This window comes from Catharus ustulatus, chromosome 25 (genome assembly GCF_009819885.2).
Source record: "Catharus ustulatus isolate bCatUst1 chromosome 25, bCatUst1.pri.v2, whole genome shotgun sequence".
In the NCBI taxonomy this organism is placed as follows: domain Eukaryota; kingdom Metazoa; phylum Chordata; class Aves; order Passeriformes; family Turdidae; genus Catharus; species Catharus ustulatus.
In genome coordinates, this window is record NC_046245.1 from 6,860,663 (window position 1) to 6,882,824 (window position 22,162).

A 22,162-nucleotide genomic window follows, 5' to 3' on the forward strand; every position below is an offset into this window, starting at 1 on the left:
TCACTGTGCACCACCAGCAGGCTTCGGATGGACAGGAATTTGGGGATGGACAAGAAACTGGGAACAGACAAAGCCTGGACAGTCTTCTCAGATTAATCAAAGGGATATTCCATGCCACAGGAGGCCATGCTCAGCAAATAAAAGCTTTATGAAAGCAGGAGGATGGAAGCACATTTCTGGTCACAGTATTTGTTAGTTTTTCCAAGTGAATACTGCGCACACAGAGACCCCAGATATGGCAAATCTTCTGTTTGCTGACAAGATTGGTGACTGAATTCCTAATTTTACTTTTTGTGCAAGCAGTTTTGCTTGACCTGTTAAACTGCCTTTATCTCCACACAGAATTCCATTCTTCCATTTTCCCTCATCCCACAGGAGGGGAGCAAGTGGAGCAGGTGCATGTCTTGGAGTTGGCCAGTCAATTCTGTCCCAAAACACCCATTCCATACACAGTGACCCCATGGATACCACAGTACCACTCTGACTTCTTTGTTCCACCATACCTCCCTCCTACCAAGAAATCCCAATCACTGCAGAGTCTATTTTCATTATTCACCTTTCCTCCTCACCCACCAAAGTGCATCTGGTCCATCACCTTGGTTTGGCTCAAGCCCTCCCCACCCCTGGAAATGTCCAACGATAGGTTGGATGGGGCTTGGAGCAACCTGGAATAGTGGAAGGCGTCCTTGCCCATGGCAGGAGATGGAATGAGATGAGCTTTAAGGTCCCTTACACTGCAAACCTTCTCTGATTCTGTGATTCTTCAGAGCAAGAACTTTCTCTTTCTTCTCTTGTAAAAACCTCTTCTGCCTCTCCAATCCACTGGAATTTTTCCCACCGCCAAAACTTATAAAAATAAGGAATAATGGGACTAAGCTCTCCAAGAAACCTCCATCCTCCACCAACAGGAGATAAACTGGGCATCCATGGGATAATAAATGAAAACACCGCAGACAAAAATTTGCTTAAACAAATTAAACAAGGTAAGAATAAAAACAAAAGCAAGAAGAGAAAAAAACAGACTCTTGTGAACACAAATCTGCAGTGGAACTCTGCCAGGATTGGTGAAGTTTAACATAAACATAAATAGACAAGAACAAAACAATGACAAACTCTGCTGGCAAAAAAAGTTATTAACTGGTGGAAGGGAAACTGAAAACTGCAGAAGGAACCTGCAAGGATCAAAGACATGGACAACAGAGGACAAGGAAAGGCATCCCTACACACACAACAGAGCATGGTGGGAAAACACATATGAAGTTCTATAAAAATAAGGATGTAAAAACAGTCTGAAGGTACATCCCCTCCTACAAGGCAAACTAAGGTACTGTAACTGAAGGTGGCAAAAGACATGTTCAAACAATAGCAAATTAAAAGACACTCATTGAAGATTGTTAAAGAGACCACCCAGGGATGAAGCAGTCTTTTAGCTTCAAGAAATTATTATTAATAGAATTCTGTTAAAAAAAAATACATCCCACCCTACCAAAACAACCCCACAACCGAATTTCCACACTGCACAGATGGCCATGGCCTTATAAAGGCTCACAATAATGACAGGGAGAGCCATGAATCCAAACAACTGTCACAGGGCTCCTCCTGCCTCTGTCTTCGCATCTGCAAAAGGTTTCATATAAATATCTGCATTGTTACTGTCTAAAGTCTAATTCCCAGATCCTTTAAATAGCATTTATTATCCACTGACTGTTGACCTCTTTTGAAAATTGACAGTTCTCACGAATTCATCAAAGTTCTCATGCACATGAGAAAAACAAAGAAGTATCTACAACTAGGGTTTGCAATTTGCACTGGGGTTTAAAAGCCAGGTCATGGCATTCAAAAGGGGAAAATTCATTTGTTAAGACCAATACAGAACCCCCTTGATTCAAAATATGGGGAATATGCTGGTAAAAATGTCCTTTGTCTGTGCTCTTGGATCATGTCCCATGCTCTCATTTCTGGCATTTAACAAAAACCTACAGTTCTCTAAATACACACATACTTAAATTTCATCTAGTTCTTCCATCCAGAAATAGTAATTTAAGCAAGGGATTTCCTCTTGAAGTCACTGAAGAGGTGATGCACGAGGCTGGATCTCAGCTCTGCTGCATTTCCCGGCGCATTTCCTCCAGCGCTGCCTCCCGTTCCCGCAGGAGCTGCTTCAGTCGTTTGATTTTTTCATCCCTTATTGTCTCATCCAGGTCTGGGGGAGCCACGGGGAAAGCATCATCTCGGAAAGAACCTTCCAGAATGGAAGTATCCTCTTCAGAAGTCACTAAAACTGAAACCCCTGGGTGGGTAGTGTCACTGTACCAGGGGAATACCTCCTGCTCCGAGTCCCTCCCTTGGGACACTCCAACAGAGCCAGTGGGAACACTTGACTGTGGTGAAGCTGGTGGAGGTGAAACACTCTTGTTAAGTGCACTGGAACTCGAGCTGGTAATTTCTAAACTGGGACTTGTGGTTGATTTGATTGAAGTTCTCCTCCTCTTGCCACTGTCTGACAAAGGTGAGCATTTTATTTTCCTTTTCCTAATCAAATCCTCTTCCAGATCCACAATTATCTGCATAGTTAGAAACAGACAAAATTCACTTCTGTTAAACTTGGCATCAGCTACGTTGTAATACCAAGTTCTCTAAGCACAAATTAAGAGTTCTCTAAGCACAAATTACTAGTCATTTGTTGCAAGCTTTTTAAAATTACTGCTTGAAAGAAGTTTCCTTCAGCAAAGGAACAAACACATTTCTGCGTTTGATGTTTTTCTAGCAAAGATTCCCAGTTAACAATTCCAGAAAACTGAATTCCTTCCTTAGTCAACACTGCACGTCTGCCTTTCCGGGGCATGTCCATCATCTCCTGTGGCTGTTTAAGTTAACACTACTGCAGGAAAAAAACTTTCTAATTTGGTGGGAAAATTCAGTGTAGAAGAATTCTTCATATCTACATTTCCAAAAACTCAATCTGAGGAGTAATGCCCATTATCACACTAAGTTCCTCCCAGATGTTTTATTACTTGAATCAGGGAATCACCCTGGTTTGAATCGGAAGAGACCTGGAATCCCATTCCATTCCTTCCCCTGCCAGGGGCAAGGCCACCTTCCATGAGACCTGGTTGCTCCAAGTTCCATCCAACCTGGTGTTGGACACCTCTAAGGGATGGGTTAGTGTTTGTTAATGTTAATGTTGTTAATGTTAAAAGCAGCCATAGATCTGCTCAATTATTAGCCCAAAATTAAAACCTGAGAAAGTCTTTGATTGAGTTGAGTAGAATCGCACAGAAGAAAATGTAGCCAAACAGAAATACTTGGATGGATAAAATTCTTTCCACGCATTAACACGGAAGTTCTTCCTTCCAGAAGTACCCAACCAATTACAAAGTTTAGATTTGTACATTTATATTATTTGCAATTCTAAAGATTGGACAGATCCACAAGTAAATTTCCTTTAACAAACCCATTCCTCTGCCAGTACCCACTGCACTGCTAGACAAACATAACCATCTGCAGAGGCTTAAATATAAATCAGGATCCCAAGGTCTGGCCCCTATTCCAACAAGGACCATCACCACAGTAGTAGGGACAGTCATCTCAAAAGCATTTGTGGTTCAAGTTTCCTCCAGCAGAACCCAAAAATGAAGGTAAAAATTCCTAGAGGGTGCTCGAGTCATACAGAAATCTTAAACAAGTTCTAGGAACAATTCTCACAGAGATCCCAACAACTCCTGAGTATCCTGGTGAATCCAGAGGTAGGAGGATCCAAACACCCTCAGCTCTGAACTGACTAAACATATGCTACTTTCTGAGTGTGTTTAGCACTGAAAAACCCCAGATACCTTTTCCTCTTTAACATATTCCTGATGATGACTCATTATTTCCACATCCAATGAGGATGAACTGCAAGAATCATTTTGCCTTTCCAAGCTGTGACTGGAACAAACCCTTTCTTCTGGATTTTCACAGAAGGCCCTTAATGGTATTCTCATAAGGTAAACTCTCTCTTCCTTAAAGAGACCAAATTTTTTCCTTAATTCCAAGTACTGTCTCCAGTGTGGGTGCTCTTGATGTTTGATTTGAATAACCTTTCCCGGTGAATCCATCTTTTCACATTGGATCTGAAATGCAGAAATAGTGAGAGAGCCATCAATCACTCTCTGACTTTCTCTCTCTTTCTATATATTTATATAAATATATAAAATATATTAACATACAAAAAATAGGTACTAGAAAGACAGGTGAACATTTATTTTATCTGCCATTCTTCAAGAGCTACATTTAACACAGATAAGTCAATTTTGATAAATTATATGCAAATTATCATAGGTCTAACATTTGTTATTTAACACCCCCAAGTACACTGTGGAAAATCCAGGAAATGTCCCGGCCAACCAGCAACTGCAGAAATAAAAGATGCAACAAAAGAATCACTTGTTCTACCCCTTCAAAATACCAAAGAAAGAGGAGGGAAGAGCAGATAGTGTCACTACTCTGCAATCCAGGGGTTTGCAAATTTAGAGACAAGAAGCTATTTCTCACCAAGGTTAAAGTAACTGTAAATGCTGACACTCAGCATCACAGAGCACCAAAGAAAATAAATGTATTTCAACCATTTTTCAGATGACAATCAATCAAAAAACTAGGTCTTACAGTCTGTTGCAACAATTAAACGTCTAAAATTTGCAAAAATACACTTAGCTGACATTCCTGTTCTGCCTGGACAACACAAATGAATTTCAGAATAATTTTTTTCTCTGGAGACAAATTCATCCTGGCCTCTGGAGCTACTAAAAACATGACCCCAAATCCTGCATGGGGAGTTTGGGGATTGGACGCTTACAACTTTTAACAAATATTCAACATTATGATCTTAAAAGAATATGCCAATGCAGCTATTAAGAGCTCCTTCTGCCTGATGTGTACCCAGGAGTGAAGGAGGTGGACCCTCCCCACCAGGGCAGGGGAGGAAGGAAACACAGCTCCTGCCCGTGGCTGTCAGAGCAAGCAGTCTGGAGCCAACAGTGCCACACCAGAGCTGTCTTTGGAGGACAAACTCTGTTCTTCCAACTTATTTTCCTCATGTGAAGCTACAAACTTGTCCTTCTCTACCCTACGTCAAGTCTACAGCCTTAAGGTTGTGCCATGAGCATGTGGCATCAACATCTAAGAGCCCAAACCATGAATAACCTCTCTGGAATTCAGTTATTGATGACCATTTATCCTGGGAGGAAATCAAAAGCTACCTTTCCTCTGCCCCTTTCTTTTCTATGCATTTCTCACTTGCACAGTGCAAAATTATTGAGAAAAAGGTCATTTATAGAACCAACCTTAGAGCATCATTTCCAGGATACCTAGTTACAAAAATGTGTGAGCTCAACAAGAGCCATTTTATCTACCTAAAACTAGGACCACAGAACCAGACCAGACACTGAGGTGGCATGTTTATGATTTATTACCTTTGGCCAGTCTTCACTGACAGCACATTCCTGCTTAGCCTGAGGTAACACAGCCCCTGTCACTCTTGGGGAATGACTCGTGTCTTTGCCATTTTGCCGCACACTTTCCTGCATCCCTACTGCTGGAACTGGGATCACTCCACTGCAAGAAACGCTCTTGGTGAAGGGCAAACTCTGTCTTTGGATTACAGTGGGATCCTGCTGATTAGCACTTGGTATCAGCAGAGCTGGAGGTGTGGATTTTAAGTCATTTCCTAAGCCAATTGGTGATGAATTTTTGGAAACTGTACATGGTTTTGGGTCTTTCTGAGACAGCACCACTCCTTTGCTTTTTGACAATACCAGGTTCACCACTTTACTGGTTATTTTATTGACTTCAGTAGAATCAATTTGCTTGGGTGTCTCCTTTTTAAGTAAACTATCAGAAGAGGAAGATGTTTGTTTTTCAGCCTGGGCTGACAGAACATCAGAGCCTCTTTTGGTCAATAAATAGACTTTCCCATTGTACATGACCAGAGCATTATCTTTTAACGGTGTGATTTTGGTTTGGTTTCCACCAGAACCATTAGGACAGAGCGGCAAAATATTTGCAGGATTAACTTCTACATTCTTTGTGTCTGACAAAGTTTTCAGGATCTTAGAAGCCACATTATTTGAAGACTTTACAGGGATAAGACAAGCTGCTGAGAGCGGGGCAGTTTCTTGTACGATCCATTTCATGGGAGTTTGCTGGCACTGCTGCCCCTCAGATGTGACTGGCTCAGGAGAAGAACCAGACCCCTTTTCGGCAGCTGTCACAATCAGTGTCTTTGAAACTTCCGTGGCAGGTTTGGGGCAAAAGGTCTGCAAGCGCTTGGGCAGGACTTGGGAGGTTTTCACTGTGTTCACAGGTGACACGTAAATCACCGTCGGTGTTTTTGTACTGTCGGCCCCTCCAGACACATTGGTAGCTGCAGCTGCCAGGATTTTCTGCTGTATTGCAGGTGGCAAAAGAGACGCTGGGACAGATTTCACTTCTGCATCAGCTGGAATCTGGAGGTGGTGTCCAGAGGGCAGCACTGGAGACTTGACAGTCACTGGGAGGGGTTTGTTGTTCACCACCATATAGGTTGTGCTGCTCTGGTGAGAGGAGCTCGTGATGGCGATGTTCTGCAAGGACACTCCATCCATGGGCACGCAGCTGCTCTGGGCATTGGCAGCTGCGCTTGGAATCACACTTTCATTTTCAGAACCTGCCCTTTCCTGCTTGTCTAATGTCCTCGTAAGAATAATCCTTCCAGGATTAGGAGACTGAAAAATAGGTATCTTAACAGATGAAGATGCAGTAGTATTTCCAAGCTGTGTCTTAAAAGTAAGATGGACTGGGCTAGAAACATTTGCATTAGAATTATTTGACATGGCTGGAGACTGAACTATTGGCACAAAGCTTCCAGAAGTTTTAGAAATGGGAAGCAATTTCAGAAGGTTTTTTCCATCTGGTCCCGTTGTCTGAATAACTCGGTACATACAGCCTGTAATGCTTAACAAAGAAAAGGGAAAAGAGAGAAAAATGAAAGGCAGTGTAAGTGAACAAGCATAGGTACTTTAATTCACAAGCATCAGTGAACTCTACACCCAGGGCTGAAGCAGATTAACTCCTGGAAAATGCCTGAGCTAATCTTCAGGAGCTTCCCCCTGACCTACCAAAGTTTCCATTTCAGACCATCTCAGACGGTGTGAAAATAGTGTCCAACATCTATACCCCAGAGCAGCAAGAAATAGCATCTTTTTCAGATTAAAAATAAGTCAAAAGACCCCAGGAAATGCCTCAGATTACCTATTCTTCCCTTTATGGGCCTTTCATTATGACAATGAAACTACTACCTCCCAATTTCCCAGAGAAGCCTTATTTTTCCCTTTCCCACCTCTCTCTTACCATTTATATTCTTCCCGAGTGCTATGAATTATGAATTTCAGGAGCACTTCAGGAAAATACAGGGAGAGTAGTTGCATGGCAAGATGGAAGCAGAAATTACTTCAGACACAACAAAGGAATTTAGAAGCAGAATGCGTTAATCTTGTGGAACAGGTGGCTCCTGTCTCCATCGCATCTTCCCAGCATTCTTGAGGCAGATACAGGCCACAGAGGTGGTTCATCCTCAAAGAGATGGACAACCCTCAAAGGCTAGTGGGTTATAAACATTTTTGAGAATAGAAGTCTAAGTCTGGGAAGGAAAAGGCTTCAAAACCAAGGCGGAACATATATGAAAACAGCACCAGGGACATCTGGAGAGAAAACAGAGATTTCTTGCAGGTGAAGGTAAGAACTCACCAAGAGACAGACAGATCTTGTCATAAGTTAGTTGTGACTGCTCCAAATGCCAAGATTTTTTGAGTCCATGTCAAGACAAAGAACCTTACCCCCTCCAGGGGAGTTTGTCCAAAGCAGGCTCTTCTGCAAAAACTCTTGGACTCTGAGCAGAACAATCTACTGCCCAAAGCACTGCAACGACACGTGTGCAAACAGAGCTGCCCGCACTGCAAAGAAGAGACCAAATCACTGGAAGTTGTTTCCTGACAGCAGCTCCAAAGCAATTAAAAGGCAGAGCTGCCAATTCCACCTGGAGTCACCAAGAGCACCAGCTCCATCCCATTGACTTCCTATGTCAATAAATGCCTTGTGAATACAGACATGGGAGTAGTTCCCAGCCGTATCCCAAAGACATCGGTGCTGTGTTTTGCTTTCTGCCAGGTAGTTTTGAAAACAGCATTTTTTCTGTCTTTTCAGACCTCTGAATCAGCTTGGAGCAGTGCCTGGGAAAGCTCAGTCCTGTGTCTGTTCAGGAGTCAGCCAACCTTTGCCTTTTCCCATCAAGTGGGAAGTCGCAGGAATGCTCTTCACTCACGGAGTTGGGCAGTTGCTGCTGGGGATCCCATTCCCCTGGAGACCAACACAAACACCTCATTACTGTCTGCCCAACCTACAAAGGCATCAGGCACACATAGCTTTCCTTGCTGTGACCTTGGAATTAACTCCCACTCCTAGTATTTTGGTACAACGCCTCATTTCTGGTCACAATGTGTGAAAATAGGGATTTTAACATGAGGTATCAATGTGGTGGGCAGGAAATTCTGAAGTACTTTTGTTTTTAAGGTATTGAAAATTAAAACATGGGCAATATATCACATGGTTTCTAATGGAAGCTGTCACTGAAGGGCTTAGGAGCAAAATGGAATTGGATGCTTTGGAATCAGAAATGAGAGTTGAGATGGACTAGCACTGACAGGTAACAATTTGACAGAAAACAGTTTTGCTTAAACAAAGAGGAAGTAGAAATATTTGTGTGTTTGAACATAATTAAAGCAGAGAAATAAGACTTTTGGAGCACTTAAAACCTCCCAGCACTACTGACAATGCAAATGAGGAAGAGCAGTAATCCCTGGACAACACTTTGTCTGCTCTGTGCTTTGAATCTCTCAACACTTCTTTCGTAACATCATGATCTGCAGCCTCAACTTGGTTTCTACATAAGAAGTAAAGGCAAATTCAGGAGGAATTTTTCAGCCAAGTCCCACCAACGTGGAACTGCTGAACAGACAAACAGGCACTTAACTGCACCCCAACTAATTAGGGCTGCAAACTGACATCAAGGGGAAAAAGAAACCTCCGAAGAGGCTTGTTCCTCCACCTGTCAAAGCAAGGGGACACTTCTAACTTTTGGGCAAGAGGAGGGGAAGCAGATCAGATGGAGAGGAAGCAAGAAAAAGAGGGAGAGATGAGTTGAAGATATCTTTGCATCATTATTTTCCTCTGTCAGTTTCCAGCATTCATCTCCTCATTCCACCTGGAATCACCATTTACCTCCAGCTTGACAAACCTAAAAACTGGTTTTGACTGTGTTACAAACAGGAACTTAAAAGTAAATTGGAGGGAAAAGCACCAGTAAAAAAATCTCATTTGCCTGAATTTCAGATCATTCTGCTTTTAATGACTACAGAAGGCAACTAGCTTTTTATCTCCATGAAAAAGAGCAAGACGCTGCAAAATTTTTTAACTTGAAACAAGTATCAGATATTTACATGTTTGAAGAATGACAAAAAGCTAAATGATAGGCAAGAGAAAAGAAAAAGTCCAACGAGATACCAAGAAGTGGAATTCACACAGATTTACTCAAACAACAGACGACAGAAAGGATCATTGCAAATGTTTTTAGGTCTCCAAGCTGAAAAGGCTTCATTGCAACAATTTCACATCATAAAGCTTTTCCCAGGTGACACAAAGAAATAACCATGAGGAAGTTTCATGTTACCAGAATAAAATAAAGCACCATCCCCACACATTTTTGAGTGATGAAGAGGAGATTTAGAAGTTGTTTTGCTTCGGTCTTCAAGGTCACTGCTTCTTTGAATTAACGAATCTTTAAGAATCTCTTAAGCAGAATGAAAAAAACTCCCTCAGTATCCCATTTTCAGGGTGTCAAATTAATTTGATTAAAGAACATTAAAAAAATCAACAAAACGAAACAAAAAAATAGGAAATCTGTATCATGCCAGGTTGTCCTTGGGGATTGCTCCCATAGTTACTGAAGCAGAATTTTCTTTGCTTTCTTCATCCTACTTCACTTCCCAACCCCGTAAGAATAAACCTCCTCAAGTTTCATATACAAATGCTCAGAAACAATTGTGTTGTTATGATACTTTATGTGGGAATACAACTAGAGAGCAGAACTGCCAGTACTGCCCAGTTTGTCACAACTGACATGGATCTGTTAGCCGTAGCAGGCCACAAGCCTTGGCAGGAGTCAGTAGGCCCAAGCCTTGGCAGAAGAAAGCGGGATTTTGGAGAAAGAATGTAAGAGACAAGAAGGTGCTTGGTACAGAGTGCTTAGCCTGCAGTTTCTATGGGGATTTGTAGGAAATATTGCATCTACCTGGCTAGCTAAACGAGGCCTAGATTGAGCAATGTTATCTAGTTACAACAAAGCAATATACCTTAGTTACATGAATATTACTGGTGTGCTATTTTTAGTAACAATAGAAAAAGTATATAAATTTTGCTTTGTGGATCAATAAACGGCTTCATGGCTCCTTGCAAATCATGAAGACCCCATCCCTTCTTTTCCACCGCCGTCAAATGGTGCCCCATGTGAGGACTGCAACTACTGGACGGCGGAGTCCCCAGTAGGATGAGACTTCGCTCGTAGGAGCAGGAGGGAGGATACGCTCGGGGAAACAGGAGATGCTCGGAGAAGTGGGGAACACTCAGGAGAAGCGGGAGACGCTGGCCAGCAACAAGTCTTCAACCCCTCTGGAGAAGAGGTGAGCCACAGGGGCTGGTTCCCCTGAATTCTAATTTGCTACAGGGAAACATAAGACAGGCAATGTCCAGAGATAAAAGGGATGTTTTTGAACTTATGCTAAAACTGTTACAGCAGCATGGTAGATATCTGCCTTATGGAAATGGACATTACTAAAGCTGCCGGGGGTTTCCGAACCACAATCTTTACAACAGATCTGTGGGATGAAATGGGAGTGAAACTTTGGAATGCTGTAACTAAGGGAGACAAAGCGGCTGCAAATATGATTCCCTCTTGCAGGGTCATCTTTGAAACTTTAAAGAAAAGTCACAGGCTCAAAATAAGGGGAAAGCTCCCACCCCCTCTGCCGCAGATGCTCAGAGCTCTTCACAATCCAACGAGACAGGAGAGACTGTTCCATCTCTCTCTGCACAACCCATGGCATCTCCTCCACCAGACCAACTGGTTAGTGGCTTTTCACAAGCCATTGGGGCTTTCACTGCTGGCTACAGCCCAGAGAACAGCGAAGAAGGACAGGAGGATCCCTTTGATCCTGGAACTGTTGATCCTGATGACAAGCCAAATTTATCTCCTCCTGACCCTCATAATAACTGGGTTCATTTGAAACAACAAGCATTAATACAGGGGGATCTGGACATTGCTGAAAATATTGTCACTCCAGTTGTTTATTCAGGAACACGAAAACGGACAGCCCAATGGGAGCCACTTTCTTTCCAAGAAATTAAGGAGCTCTGACGGGCAATTACTGATCATGGCATTAGTCCTCCGTTTTTTACGAGCACTCTGGAATCTGTGTTTGCTGCCCACACAATGACCCCGCATGATTTAAGGATGCTTGCTCGGTTGCTGCTAACACCTACCCAATTTGCTTTGTGGGAGAAAGAGTGGGAGAGAGGTGTGCAAAATTTGCTTGTTACTTATGTGGGTCATGTTAATGCAGCTCTGGCAAACCTCACAGTCAGACAGCTCATGGGGACGGGGCCACACACTGATCCTACTGCCCAAGCCCGAGACTGCCCGAGGGAAGCCTTAGATGGAACCCGGGAGGCAGCTTGGCAAGCGTTCTTTAAGGTCCCTGATACTAAAAGACCCCAGAAAGCTTTTACCTCCATCACTCAGGAGGCACAAGAGCTGTACACGCATTTTGTGGACCACCTTAAGCAAGCACTCAAACGCCAAATTGAAAATGCAGATGCTCGTGAAGTCATACTTTTGAAACTTGCTGTTGAAAATGCTAACACAGACTGCAAAAAACTCCTTAAGTCTTTGCCAAATCAAAACCCAACTTTAACAGAAATGATTGAGGCATGTAATTGTATTGGGACTTTAGAACATCAATATGAAACCATGGCCAAAGCTCTTGCTGCCATAAGAGGTCCCTCTGAGTCTGCAGAAGTCTGTTATGGGTGTGGCAAGCCTGGCCACTTTAAGAAAGACTGCTTGGCTCTGAAAGAAGCACCAACTTTGTGTCCACGATGTCTGAAGGGATGGCACTTTGCTAACAAATGTCATTCTAGGTATGATTCTGAAGGTCACCTGATCCAGGGAAACTGGTCCCACAGCGTGGGACGGCGCCGCCGCGCTCTGACACAAATGTTCCGGCTGCCTCCACAGATGCCATCGCAAGTGCCACCACCGCAGTGTCCCACGTAGCGTCTCCTCAAGTCTTCGACCAGCAGCCACAAGTAGTGCCAGAATGGACTTGGCCACATCAGTCACAGCAACGTTACTTGACTCTTCTATTAATTTACTCCCTACAGGAATCTTTGGATCACCTGGACTGCGAAAAGGCGCTTTGCTTCAAGTAACCCTGCAAGACCTTTTGTTTTCCCTGAAGTAATAGACTCTAACTATACCGGAGAAATAAAAATCATGGCATTTACACCCTTACCCCTGTACTATCCCTAAGGGAGCCTGCATTGCACAGTTAATCCCTTTCTCACATGATTCAGTGCTTGTTGCTGGGGAACAACAAGAGGAGGTGTGGGGAGAGTCTGATCCTATGGGGACTTCACAAATATTACGGGTACAGACAATTTCTGATAAGCGCCCCACTTGCAAACGCACCCCGTCACTACAGGGACAAGAAATAACAATCACTGGTATCAGATACCGAGGCTGATGCGACTGTCATTTCTCAAGATAAATGGCCTTTTAATTGGCCCCTCACCAAGGTACCCCATGCCCTCACTGGAATTGGGGGGGTCAGCAAAAGCTTTCAAAGCCAAAATCTCATTCAAATAACAGGACCAGAAGGTCTCATTGCTTCTGTTAAGCCATTTGTTCTGTCTGTACCTATGGCGTTATGGGGACGTGATGCACTTTCTCAATGGGGTTTCAAAATTCAGTCTGATTTTCAGTTGGGGCCGTTGAGGTTTGCAACACCCTGAAACTAACCTGGAAGACCACAACACCCGTCTGGGTGGATCAATGGCCCCTGCCATTAGTTAAACTGCGTGCACTCACTGACCTTGTTAAAGAACAACTTCAAAAAGGACACACAGTCCCATCCACCAGGCCCTGGAATTTCTGTGTTTGTAAATAAAAAACAATCTGGCAAGTGGCATTTGCTCCAGGACCTACGTAAAACAAATTCTGTGATGGAGCAAATGGGGGCTTTACAGCCCAGTCTTCCCTCCCCTACCATGATCCCTCAAAATTGGCATTTAACAGTCATTGATTTAAAAGATTGCTTTTTTCATATTCCTTTGCACCCTGACGATGCTCCTAAGTTTGCTTTTTCTGTACCTAGCACTAACATGCAAGCTCCCTTGCAGCGATACCACTGGGTTGTGCTTCCACAAGGAATGAAAAACAGCCCCACTATTTGCCAGTGGCTTGTTGCAAAAGTCCTCAGTCCTGTTCGCCAAAAAATGCCTGCTGCTTTGTTCTATCACTACATGGATGACATTCTAATTGCAGCAGAAAAACAGGAGGTGATGGAGGAAACCCTAGCCCTTGTCATTGCTGTTGTGACACAGGCAGGACTTAGTCTTGCCTCAGAAAATATATAACAACTACCTCCTTGGAAATACCTCAGCTGGCCCATTAGGACCCAATCTATCTCTCCTCAGCCTTTGCAAATTCACACAAACATTCACAATTTGCATGACGCTCAAAAACTTTTGGGGACAATTAACTGGGTTCATTCCCTATTGGGAATTTCAAACGCCGACCTAAACCCCTTGTTTAATCTGTTAAAGGGAGACTCAAATCTCCAGTCCCCTCGTCAGCTCACTCCAGAGGCTTGCCAAGCACTGCAGAAGGTAGTTGATGCCATCTCAAGCAGGCAAGCTGCCCAATGGGCCCCTGAGCTGCCTTTCTCTTTAATCATTCTAAATCCAGCTAAGCAACCACATGCTTTAATTTTTCAATGGGATCCTAAAACACCAGACCCACTGTTGATTATTGAGTGGATTTTTCTGTCACATCAGATGTCCAAAACAATCAGTACTCAACATGAAATGATGGCATTACCTATCATTAAAGCTCGAGACAGGCTCACCACACTTGCAGGTGTGGATTTCAATCTAATCTGTCTACCTGTTACTAATGTTTATTTTCAGTGGCTACTGCAGCAGTCGGATACGTTTCAAATGGTTCTCGCAAATTTTTCCGGACAGTTTTCTTCACATACGCCAAAGCACAAGCTCATGACAGCAAGCTTCAATCTCCTGATGCAGCCCAAAAGGAGCGAGGTTCTGTTGCAAGCTTTAACTGTCTTCACAGACAGATCTGGCTGCACCCACAAATCAGTGTTACTTTGGTGGGATGATGACCTCAAACGATGGAACTCAGATGTTACTACTGTTTCAGGTTCTCCCCAAATAGCTGAATTAGCAGCTGTTGTGCGGGTCTTTCAAAGATTTGCTACCCCTTTCAATTTAGTAACTGACTCTGCTCATGTTGCAGGAATCGTGGAGCGAGCTGAAGTTGCTGTACTTAAGGAAGTACCTAATGCAGAATTGTTTCAATGGTTGCAACAGCTTGTTTTTCTTTTAGATACTAGACAACATCCATATTTTGTAATGCATGTTCATTCTCACAAAACGTTACCTGGTTTTATTACAGAAGGCAATCGGCAAGCAGATTTACTTACTATGCCAGTTCAAACAACTCAGCCTGTATTACCAGACCGCTTTGCTCAAGCAAAGCTCAGTCATTCATTTTTACACCAAAATGCTGCTGCACTTGCACGCACCTTTGATTTGAGCACTCGCCAAGCCTCCAGTATTGTGGCTGGTGCCCAGACTGTCAAAGACATTCATTTCCCTCCCTTGCAGGAGTTGTTAACCCTAGAGGTCTCCAAAGCCTTCAAATTTGGCAAACAGATGTTACTCATTTTCCTGAATTCAGTCGACTTAAATATATTCATTCTTGCATTGACACATTTTCAGGTGCCTTGTTTGCATCTTGCTACAATGAAGAATCTGCAAAAGATGTATGTCGTCATTTTGCAAATGCATTTGCATTCTTGGGGATTCCCTCTGAAATTAAAACTGATAACGGCCCTGCATACGTTTCTCAAAGAGTTGCAAGTTTCCTTGCTCTCTGGGGAGTGTCACACAAAACAGGGATTCCTCATTCCCCCACAGGCCAAGCTATCATTGAAAGAGCTCACGGTTCACTTAAGCGTCTTCTGTTACAACAGAAAGGGGGAATGGGGAATGCCATTACAGCTGAAAGGTTGCAAAAAGCATTGTAAGTCTTCAACTTTTAAAATTGTTCCCTAATGGATCCTAATCCTCCAATTGTTAGGCATTTTGGCAACAATCCTCAGTTAGAGGTCAAACAGAAGGCTCCAGTCCTTATCAAGGACCCAGAAACAGGTAAGATGAGGAGACCCTATCCCCTTGTCACCTGGGGAAAAGGGTATGCTTGTGTTTCCACAGAGAACGGCCCGAGGTGGATCCCGGCCAAGAACGTGAGACCATTCCGAGAATCCTTGGAACTTCCTCAGAAAGAGGACCACTGTAGCCCTGGCATCTCACTGGAAATCCTGACCCAGCCATCCTCGGTTCCAGTCCCAGATCCCACCAGACCATCGTCTGGATCAGCTTCTCCTTCATACGAGAGGGCTCATCAACTTCACACTGCTCTTTGAATTCCGTCGTCATCTGACTCCAGACACAGTAGAGGATATCATCAAAATACAAATAACTCGTCGAGAACGACAACTGGAACAGTTAGAGCGGGAACTTGGACTTGACAGCAACCCTACACCTTGTTTTATTTGCAAAGAAAGTTGGCATCAGGTGTGGGTTTTGTGCAGGTGTCGTAAGTGCCAGATCCAGTGGTACTGTGTTGCCAGCCATCGCCGTGGTCATCGTCCCAAGTGTGATCCTTTGCAGTATCCCTTTGGCAATTGTGCTGTCTTGAAATTTTTGTGTGGGCAAAACCATGGCTGGCTTCCGCATCAATATTTCTGGGAGCCATATTCGACTCCTAAGGCTAGTCTTTGTATTAGGACTCGGCCTTCACGAAGGACAAGTGGCAATACTGCCACCCCTTCCACAACGTAATGTTTGGCTTACGCTTGCTGATGCTCTGAAGGAATCTATGCTGTGCCTTTCTATGACTTCTCCAGGTAATCCTTTTCAAACTTGCTTAATAGCTGTGCCTTTAGAAAAATATGAATGAGATACTTTACATAATCTAACTAGGCACAAAAATTGCGATGCTCGAGGTCGAATGGAACCCATATGGTGGTGTCAGGACAAACAGAGAAAGAAAAAAGGTGAACCAGCTGGACAGTATCTAGCAAACGAGAGCTATTTAGGTGTGAACAAAGTAGGAGACTTTTATCCTATACCCCTGCAGCCGCAAGAATTAGACATTTTTGGATCCATGCAATCTTTTGCATGTTTCTTTTTAAATTTTCCTGGTAGACCCTCTGCCCAACTAGGATTTGGCCTTGATGTCACAGATACTGGAATTTACTCTAATGCTTCTACTTGGTGTAATCACATTTTGCCTCAGCACATTTTACCTGGAAACGGTGCAATTGGATTAATTGATAACATCTTTTTAATATATGGAAACAGAGCCTGGAAAGGAATTCCAGGAAAGGCTGTAGGAGAGCCTTGTACATTTGGCGACTGACCATGTTTCATACCCTGCAACATAATCTGACAGTTCTGCACAGCTTAGTGCGAGAAAAGTGCAGCACTCATACCTACAGCCCAGATTGTGATGATAGTGTAGAAGCTTGGAATCTTGGAGCTCGAATTTTTGCCTCAATTATCCCATCCATTGGAACTGCGCATGCTTTCAAAACTTTAAATAATCTTGGCTGTTGGTTTGCAAAACAAACTAATGCTACTAGCTCTGCTTTACCTGGCTTACTAACAGATGTTGATAGTGTAAGGCATGCTACACTTCAGAATAGAGCTGCTATAGATTTTTTGCTTTTAGCGCATGGGTACGGCTGTGAAGATTTTGAAGGTATGTGCTCCATGAATCTTTCTGATAACTCTCAGTCCATTCAAGCTAACCTACAAGCTCTCCGAGACAGTGTTAACAAACTAAGAGTTGTAGATGGCAATGACTGGCTTGGCAACATACTCGGAGGGTGGGGACTTACTGGCTGGCTTAAGCATTTAGTAAAAACTGGATTTTATGTATTAGTTATGCTACTGCTTTTAGTAATATGTTTGCCCTGTATCTTGCAATGTGTTCAGAAACTAATTGATAAGTTCAACAAAGGATATCTAACTGGTAGAACAGAAAGGAGGAGATTTGGGAATACAACTAGAGAGCAGAACTGCCAGTACTGCCCAGTTTGTCACAACTGACATGGATCTGTTAGCCGTAGCAGGCCACAAGCCTTGGCAGGAGTCAGTAGGCCCAAGCCTTGGCAGAAGAAAGCGGGATTTTGGAGAAAGAATGTAAGAGACAAGAAGGTGCTTGGTACAGAGTGCTTAGCCTGCAGTTTCTATGGGGATTTGTAGGAAATATTGCATCTACATGGCTAGCTTAAATGAGGCCTAGATTGAGCAATGTTATCTAGTTACAACAAAGCAATATACCTTAGTTACATGAATATTACTGGTGCGCTATTTTTAGTAATAATAGAAAAAGTATATAAATTTTGCTTTGTGGATCAATAAACGGCTTCATGGTTCCTTGCAAATCATGAAGACCCTATCCCTTCTTTTCCACCACCATCACTTTAGAAAGGTCTAAGGCATATCCATAAAAAAGCCTTAAGGGAAAAAAGCTCATGTAAGACAGAAGAAAATGGTGGACTGGTAGAAATCTTATTTAACATCACCAGAGAAATGATCAATTTCAATAAATACAATCAAATAAAATTCTGTGACATTCATAGAGGGATCTGTCAACCAGATCACAGTTTTTGGACCCAAGAAGGAAATTTCTTTTGGTGAATAGTCTGCGCAGCAACACCGACATCTCCCGACGGATGTGGCATTAAAGAAGGCAGGAAAGCAGAGAAAATGGAAAGAAATTGGAAGATTTACTTCTCTACTTACTTATTTCAAGACAGAAAAATAAAAAGAATATTCTACATTTCCTTCAGTTCACCAGAATTCCTGGTTTTTTGACCAGACAGTTTACTGTCTAAACTTCTCTCACTGTTCATTGCTCTCAGTAAGCAGCACAAAACACAAAATAATGGGTATTCAAACATTCACCTTCTGTCCTTTATGCTTGCATTAACAAAAACACCCTTGGAATATTTTCAAGAAATAGGAATATTTATTTCTGCCGAACAAGTTAATTCACCAAATCCAGTGGAACCACCAGCACACAATTCCCACAGAAATCCTGACTGTGCCATTAAAAAATGTGTTAGTGGAGACCAAAGAGACAGACTGGCTCAATTTTCCTGCAAAGTCATCAGAAGGAACAATGAGGTACTTCTTCATCTGCCTTCCTCCCAAATGTTCCTTTAGGCACAAATTTCATCTACAAATGCAAATAAATAACCAAGAACTATGGGCCAATCCAGAGAACCAAAAGAATTTATTTTAATAGGTTCAGCTGGATCCAGGAAGTGGCAAACTAACAATTTATTGTCAATTGGAAACGTGTACCCAGGGACAAAGTAAAATTAATTTATTGTAGTTGATACATATTTATTCTACACAGCTGCATTCATTCCATGGATTACCTGAAACCTGTAATAAAATAATTATAGTAATAATAATAAATATATAGTAACATATAATCTAGATAATATACAAGAGTCATTATTATTATCATTATCATCATCTAAAGGAAATAAAAAAATTGATATTGAATTTGGAGGAATCCTGACCAGAATTTCAGTTCAAGCCATCTCTAATGACCTGAGGCTTTATCCTAAAACAGAAGATTTTAATAATAGCAGAAAAACAACCCTCTGTTTGATGGCAATTGTTTCTGGGAACTCTTTTCATCCACTGTGGAATATTCCCTGGAGTACAGATAATTGTGGATGTGCAAACTGCCAGGAAACACTCCCTGTGCTCTACTATTGACCTGGATCCTCCTCCAGTCACAAAATCTTTGGTAGAATCTGTGACCATCAAAAACATCCAGTTTGGATCCCAGCCCCAGGATTCTGAAATCACCTAAAACTCATCCCTGAACACAAAGCACCCTGAGAACTCCTGAGAGACAAGGAAAGGCATCAGGAGCCAAACCACGGCTGCAGCCACGGGGCATGCTGAGCTCCACAGCATAAAGCAGTAACAGAACCACAGAGAGCTGGGCAGCCCGGAGAATTCCCTCAGCACCATTCCAGCCAGGATAACCCACCAGAGCCACCTCTGTGCGCTTTGACCAGAATGAGGGACCTGATCCATGAAACTGAAGAGAACAAAGTTGGGGAAGGGGCTGAGCCCCAGGAGTAGCTGAGGGAGCTGGAGATGCTCAGCCTGGAGAAAAGGAGGCTCGGGGGGACCTGGCTGTGCACAACACACTGACAGGATGGGGCAGCGGGGGGAGGTCAGGCTCTGCTCCCAGGGAATAGGGACAGAGGGAGAGGGAACAGCCTCAGGCTGTGCCAGGGGAGGTTTAGGCTGAATATTAGGGAAAATTTCTTTCTGGAAAGGGTGGCCAAGCACTCCCCAGGCAGAGGTGGAGTCATCATCTGTAGAAGTGTTAAAAAAAATGAGTGGATGTGGCACTTGGGGACATGGGTAAGTGGTGAATGTGGCAGTGCTGGGGGAATAGTTAGACTCATTGATCTTTAAGAGTTTTTCCAACGGAAACAATTCCATGACTGTGAAAGGTTCAATACCCCTCACATCCCCACTCCCCCTTTCTCGGCTGCCTCCAGCACACTCCACCCTCACCGCGATGAGGTCGCAGTGACAACAAACACCAAGAGCCCACAAATGGCGTCGAGCCGGAGACGGCACTGCACGTGGGGTGGAAGGCAGGAAGGAAGGCAGGAAGGACAAGGAAGGGATAAGAAAGAGATGGGAAAGGAAGGGATAAGAAAGGACTGGAAGGGAACGAATAGGACGACGCCCTCCCCGCCACGCCCCCCCCCCGCCGGGGCCGCCGCCGCCCCCGCCCTCCCGTTTCCGCCCACGGGTCCCGGCAGGGCGGGGAGCGGCGGGACCGTACCTGGCGGGGCGTCCCTGCGAGCCGGATCCCTGAGGCCGCCCGCACTCACAACTGAGGCCGTTGCTCAACGCTCCGCGACATAGCGGGGCGGCCCCGCCGCGGCTCGGCATGCGCGTCACTTCCGTCCGCCCCGCCCCTGCAACGGCAGCTTCCGGGACGCTACTTCCGGGAAGCGGCGCCGCCCGGCGGCCGCGAGCGGCACCGCGGGCGCGGCGCTTCTGGTGCCGGCGGAAACGGGCGGGCGGGGCGAGGCCTGGGGGCGGGGCGGGCCCGGAGGGGCGGGGAGTCCGGGCAGAGACAGCGGCACAGGCACCGGCACCGACACCGGCACAGGCACCGGCACAGGCACCGGTCTGCTCGGGTGTCCATGAGCCACGGGCTGACCACGGGACAGCGCCACTGAGTGTGGGCGGGTGTTTAAACAGGCAATTTGCATATGCAAATATATGTTGTAATGCCTGCAAGGATAGGTGTCTGTCAGAGAGAGTGGGGTGAACACATGCACACATTGTATGTTATCAGTGAGCTTTTTATGTAATATTTATTACATAATATATAAAACTAATAACAAAATATGATAGATCATCTAATATAATGATAAAATTGTATAATTATAATTAATTGTGGTAAAACAATAAATTGAAATAAAAGTCATAAATAATGACAATCAAACAATAAAATTTTATCATTATTATGCTCTTACATTTTATATAATCTGTATTATAGATTACATGAGGTAAATATATTTTTGTATTGAATTATGTAGATGCTATGAAAAGAGGCGTCTGAACCTGCACAGACTACAAATGTATATGTGTACATAAAAGGAGACTGTGTGAGGCTGTGATATACATACATATGTATGTAATATTTAATTACAGATAATGTTCTAATATAGCAGCATATATAGTACCCAACAAACAGTAATGTGACTCTGTGGGATGTAATAGTAAATATAAGTACAAATAATACACTACATAACACATGGCAGATTTAAAATATCCTGTGCATTTTGTTACATATTCTGTATTATTAAAGTTATATAGAAAAATGAAAGAGTGCCTGGGAGTGTGTGCATTTGTGGAGTACAAATATATGTGTGTGTGTCTATAAAATGGTGAGAGAGTGAACATAACACAAATCACATTATAAATTGTTAAGTGGTCTATAGTGTAACATTAGGATAGAAGAGTGTCCGAGACTGTATAAACACATGGACATATGAATGTATGTGTATACAAGTGTATAAATACATACACTAAAGGTGTTTATATATGATGATGTGATGTGATGTGATTTATATTATATTATATTATATTATATTATATTATATTATATTATATTATATTATACTTATCAGGTTGACATGGTGAGGATTGGTGACAAGTTGGACTTGATGATCCTGGAGGGCTTTTCCAACCTCAACAATTCCATGATTGCAGTGTCAGACTCTCTGATGCTGCAATGTCAGGGGAGAGAAGAGTTTCAAAATCGCCTGTTAAAATTTTGCTTTACCAACCATAAATTGCCAAAGTGACATGAAATGCTGGGGACACATTTGGCTGTTCTCCACATGTAGAGGAACAGCTTTGGAAGCTGTGTCCCTGCATCTGTGTCATCAGGCTCATTCTCCTTTGGCAGGGATGAGCCCATGTGGCTCAGATGGTAAACAAGGATCATGTCAGCCCAAACCCCAACTTCCCAGAGCTTAGCTGCTTCCCCAGCCCAGAGCCAACCACTGACAGTCACCAGTGTGGCCAAACATGGTGCCCCATGTCATGTTATCCATGAAGATAGGCCATGTTGGATGGGCTTGGAGCACCATGGGATAGTGGA

At 43.4% G+C, this 22,162-nt stretch overlaps 1 protein-coding gene across 3 annotated transcripts; it reads right to left on the reverse strand.

The window, feature by feature from the left end:
• Positions 1-1,040: 1,040 nt before the first annotated feature.
• LRIF1 (ligand dependent nuclear receptor interacting factor 1) lies at positions 1,041-20,450 on the reverse strand. 3 transcript variants are annotated; one of them, XM_033080286.1, is made up of 4 exons: positions 20,327-20,450; positions 5,451-6,969; positions 3,834-4,112; positions 1,041-2,564 (listed from the first exon to the last, which is right to left on the reverse strand). In XM_033080286.1, the coding sequence occupies exons 1-4, from the start codon at positions 20,434-20,436 to the stop codon at positions 2,097-2,099; spliced, it is 2,376 nt and encodes a 791-aa protein (XP_032936177.1). In that variant the 5' UTR covers positions 20,437-20,450; the 3' UTR covers positions 1,041-2,096. The 3 variants fall into 3 exon arrangements, with proteins under 3 accessions (XP_032936177.1, XP_032936179.1, XP_032936178.1); XM_033080288.1 differs by having other exon boundaries at positions 5,451-6,961; positions 20,327-20,411; XM_033080287.1 differs by lacking the exon at positions 20,327-20,450 and adding an exon at positions 7,762-7,963.
• Between the last annotated feature and the right edge of the window lie 1,712 nt (positions 20,451-22,162).

Bases quoted from the DNA above. Each gene is read 5' to 3' on its own strand.
- LRIF1 (XM_033080286.1), bottom strand. From the start codon at position 20,436: ATGCCGAGCCGCGGCGGGGCCGCCCCGCTATGTCGCGGAGCGTTGAGC. The intron at 6,970-20,326 runs GTACGGTCCCGC...TTCTTTGTTAAG, and splicing joins TCGCAGGGACGCCCCGCCAG to CATTACAGGCTGTATGTACC. The intron at 4,113-5,450 runs GTAATAAATCAT...TCTGCATTTCAG, and splicing joins TCAGTGAAGACTGGCCAAAG to ATCCAATGTGAAAAGATGGA.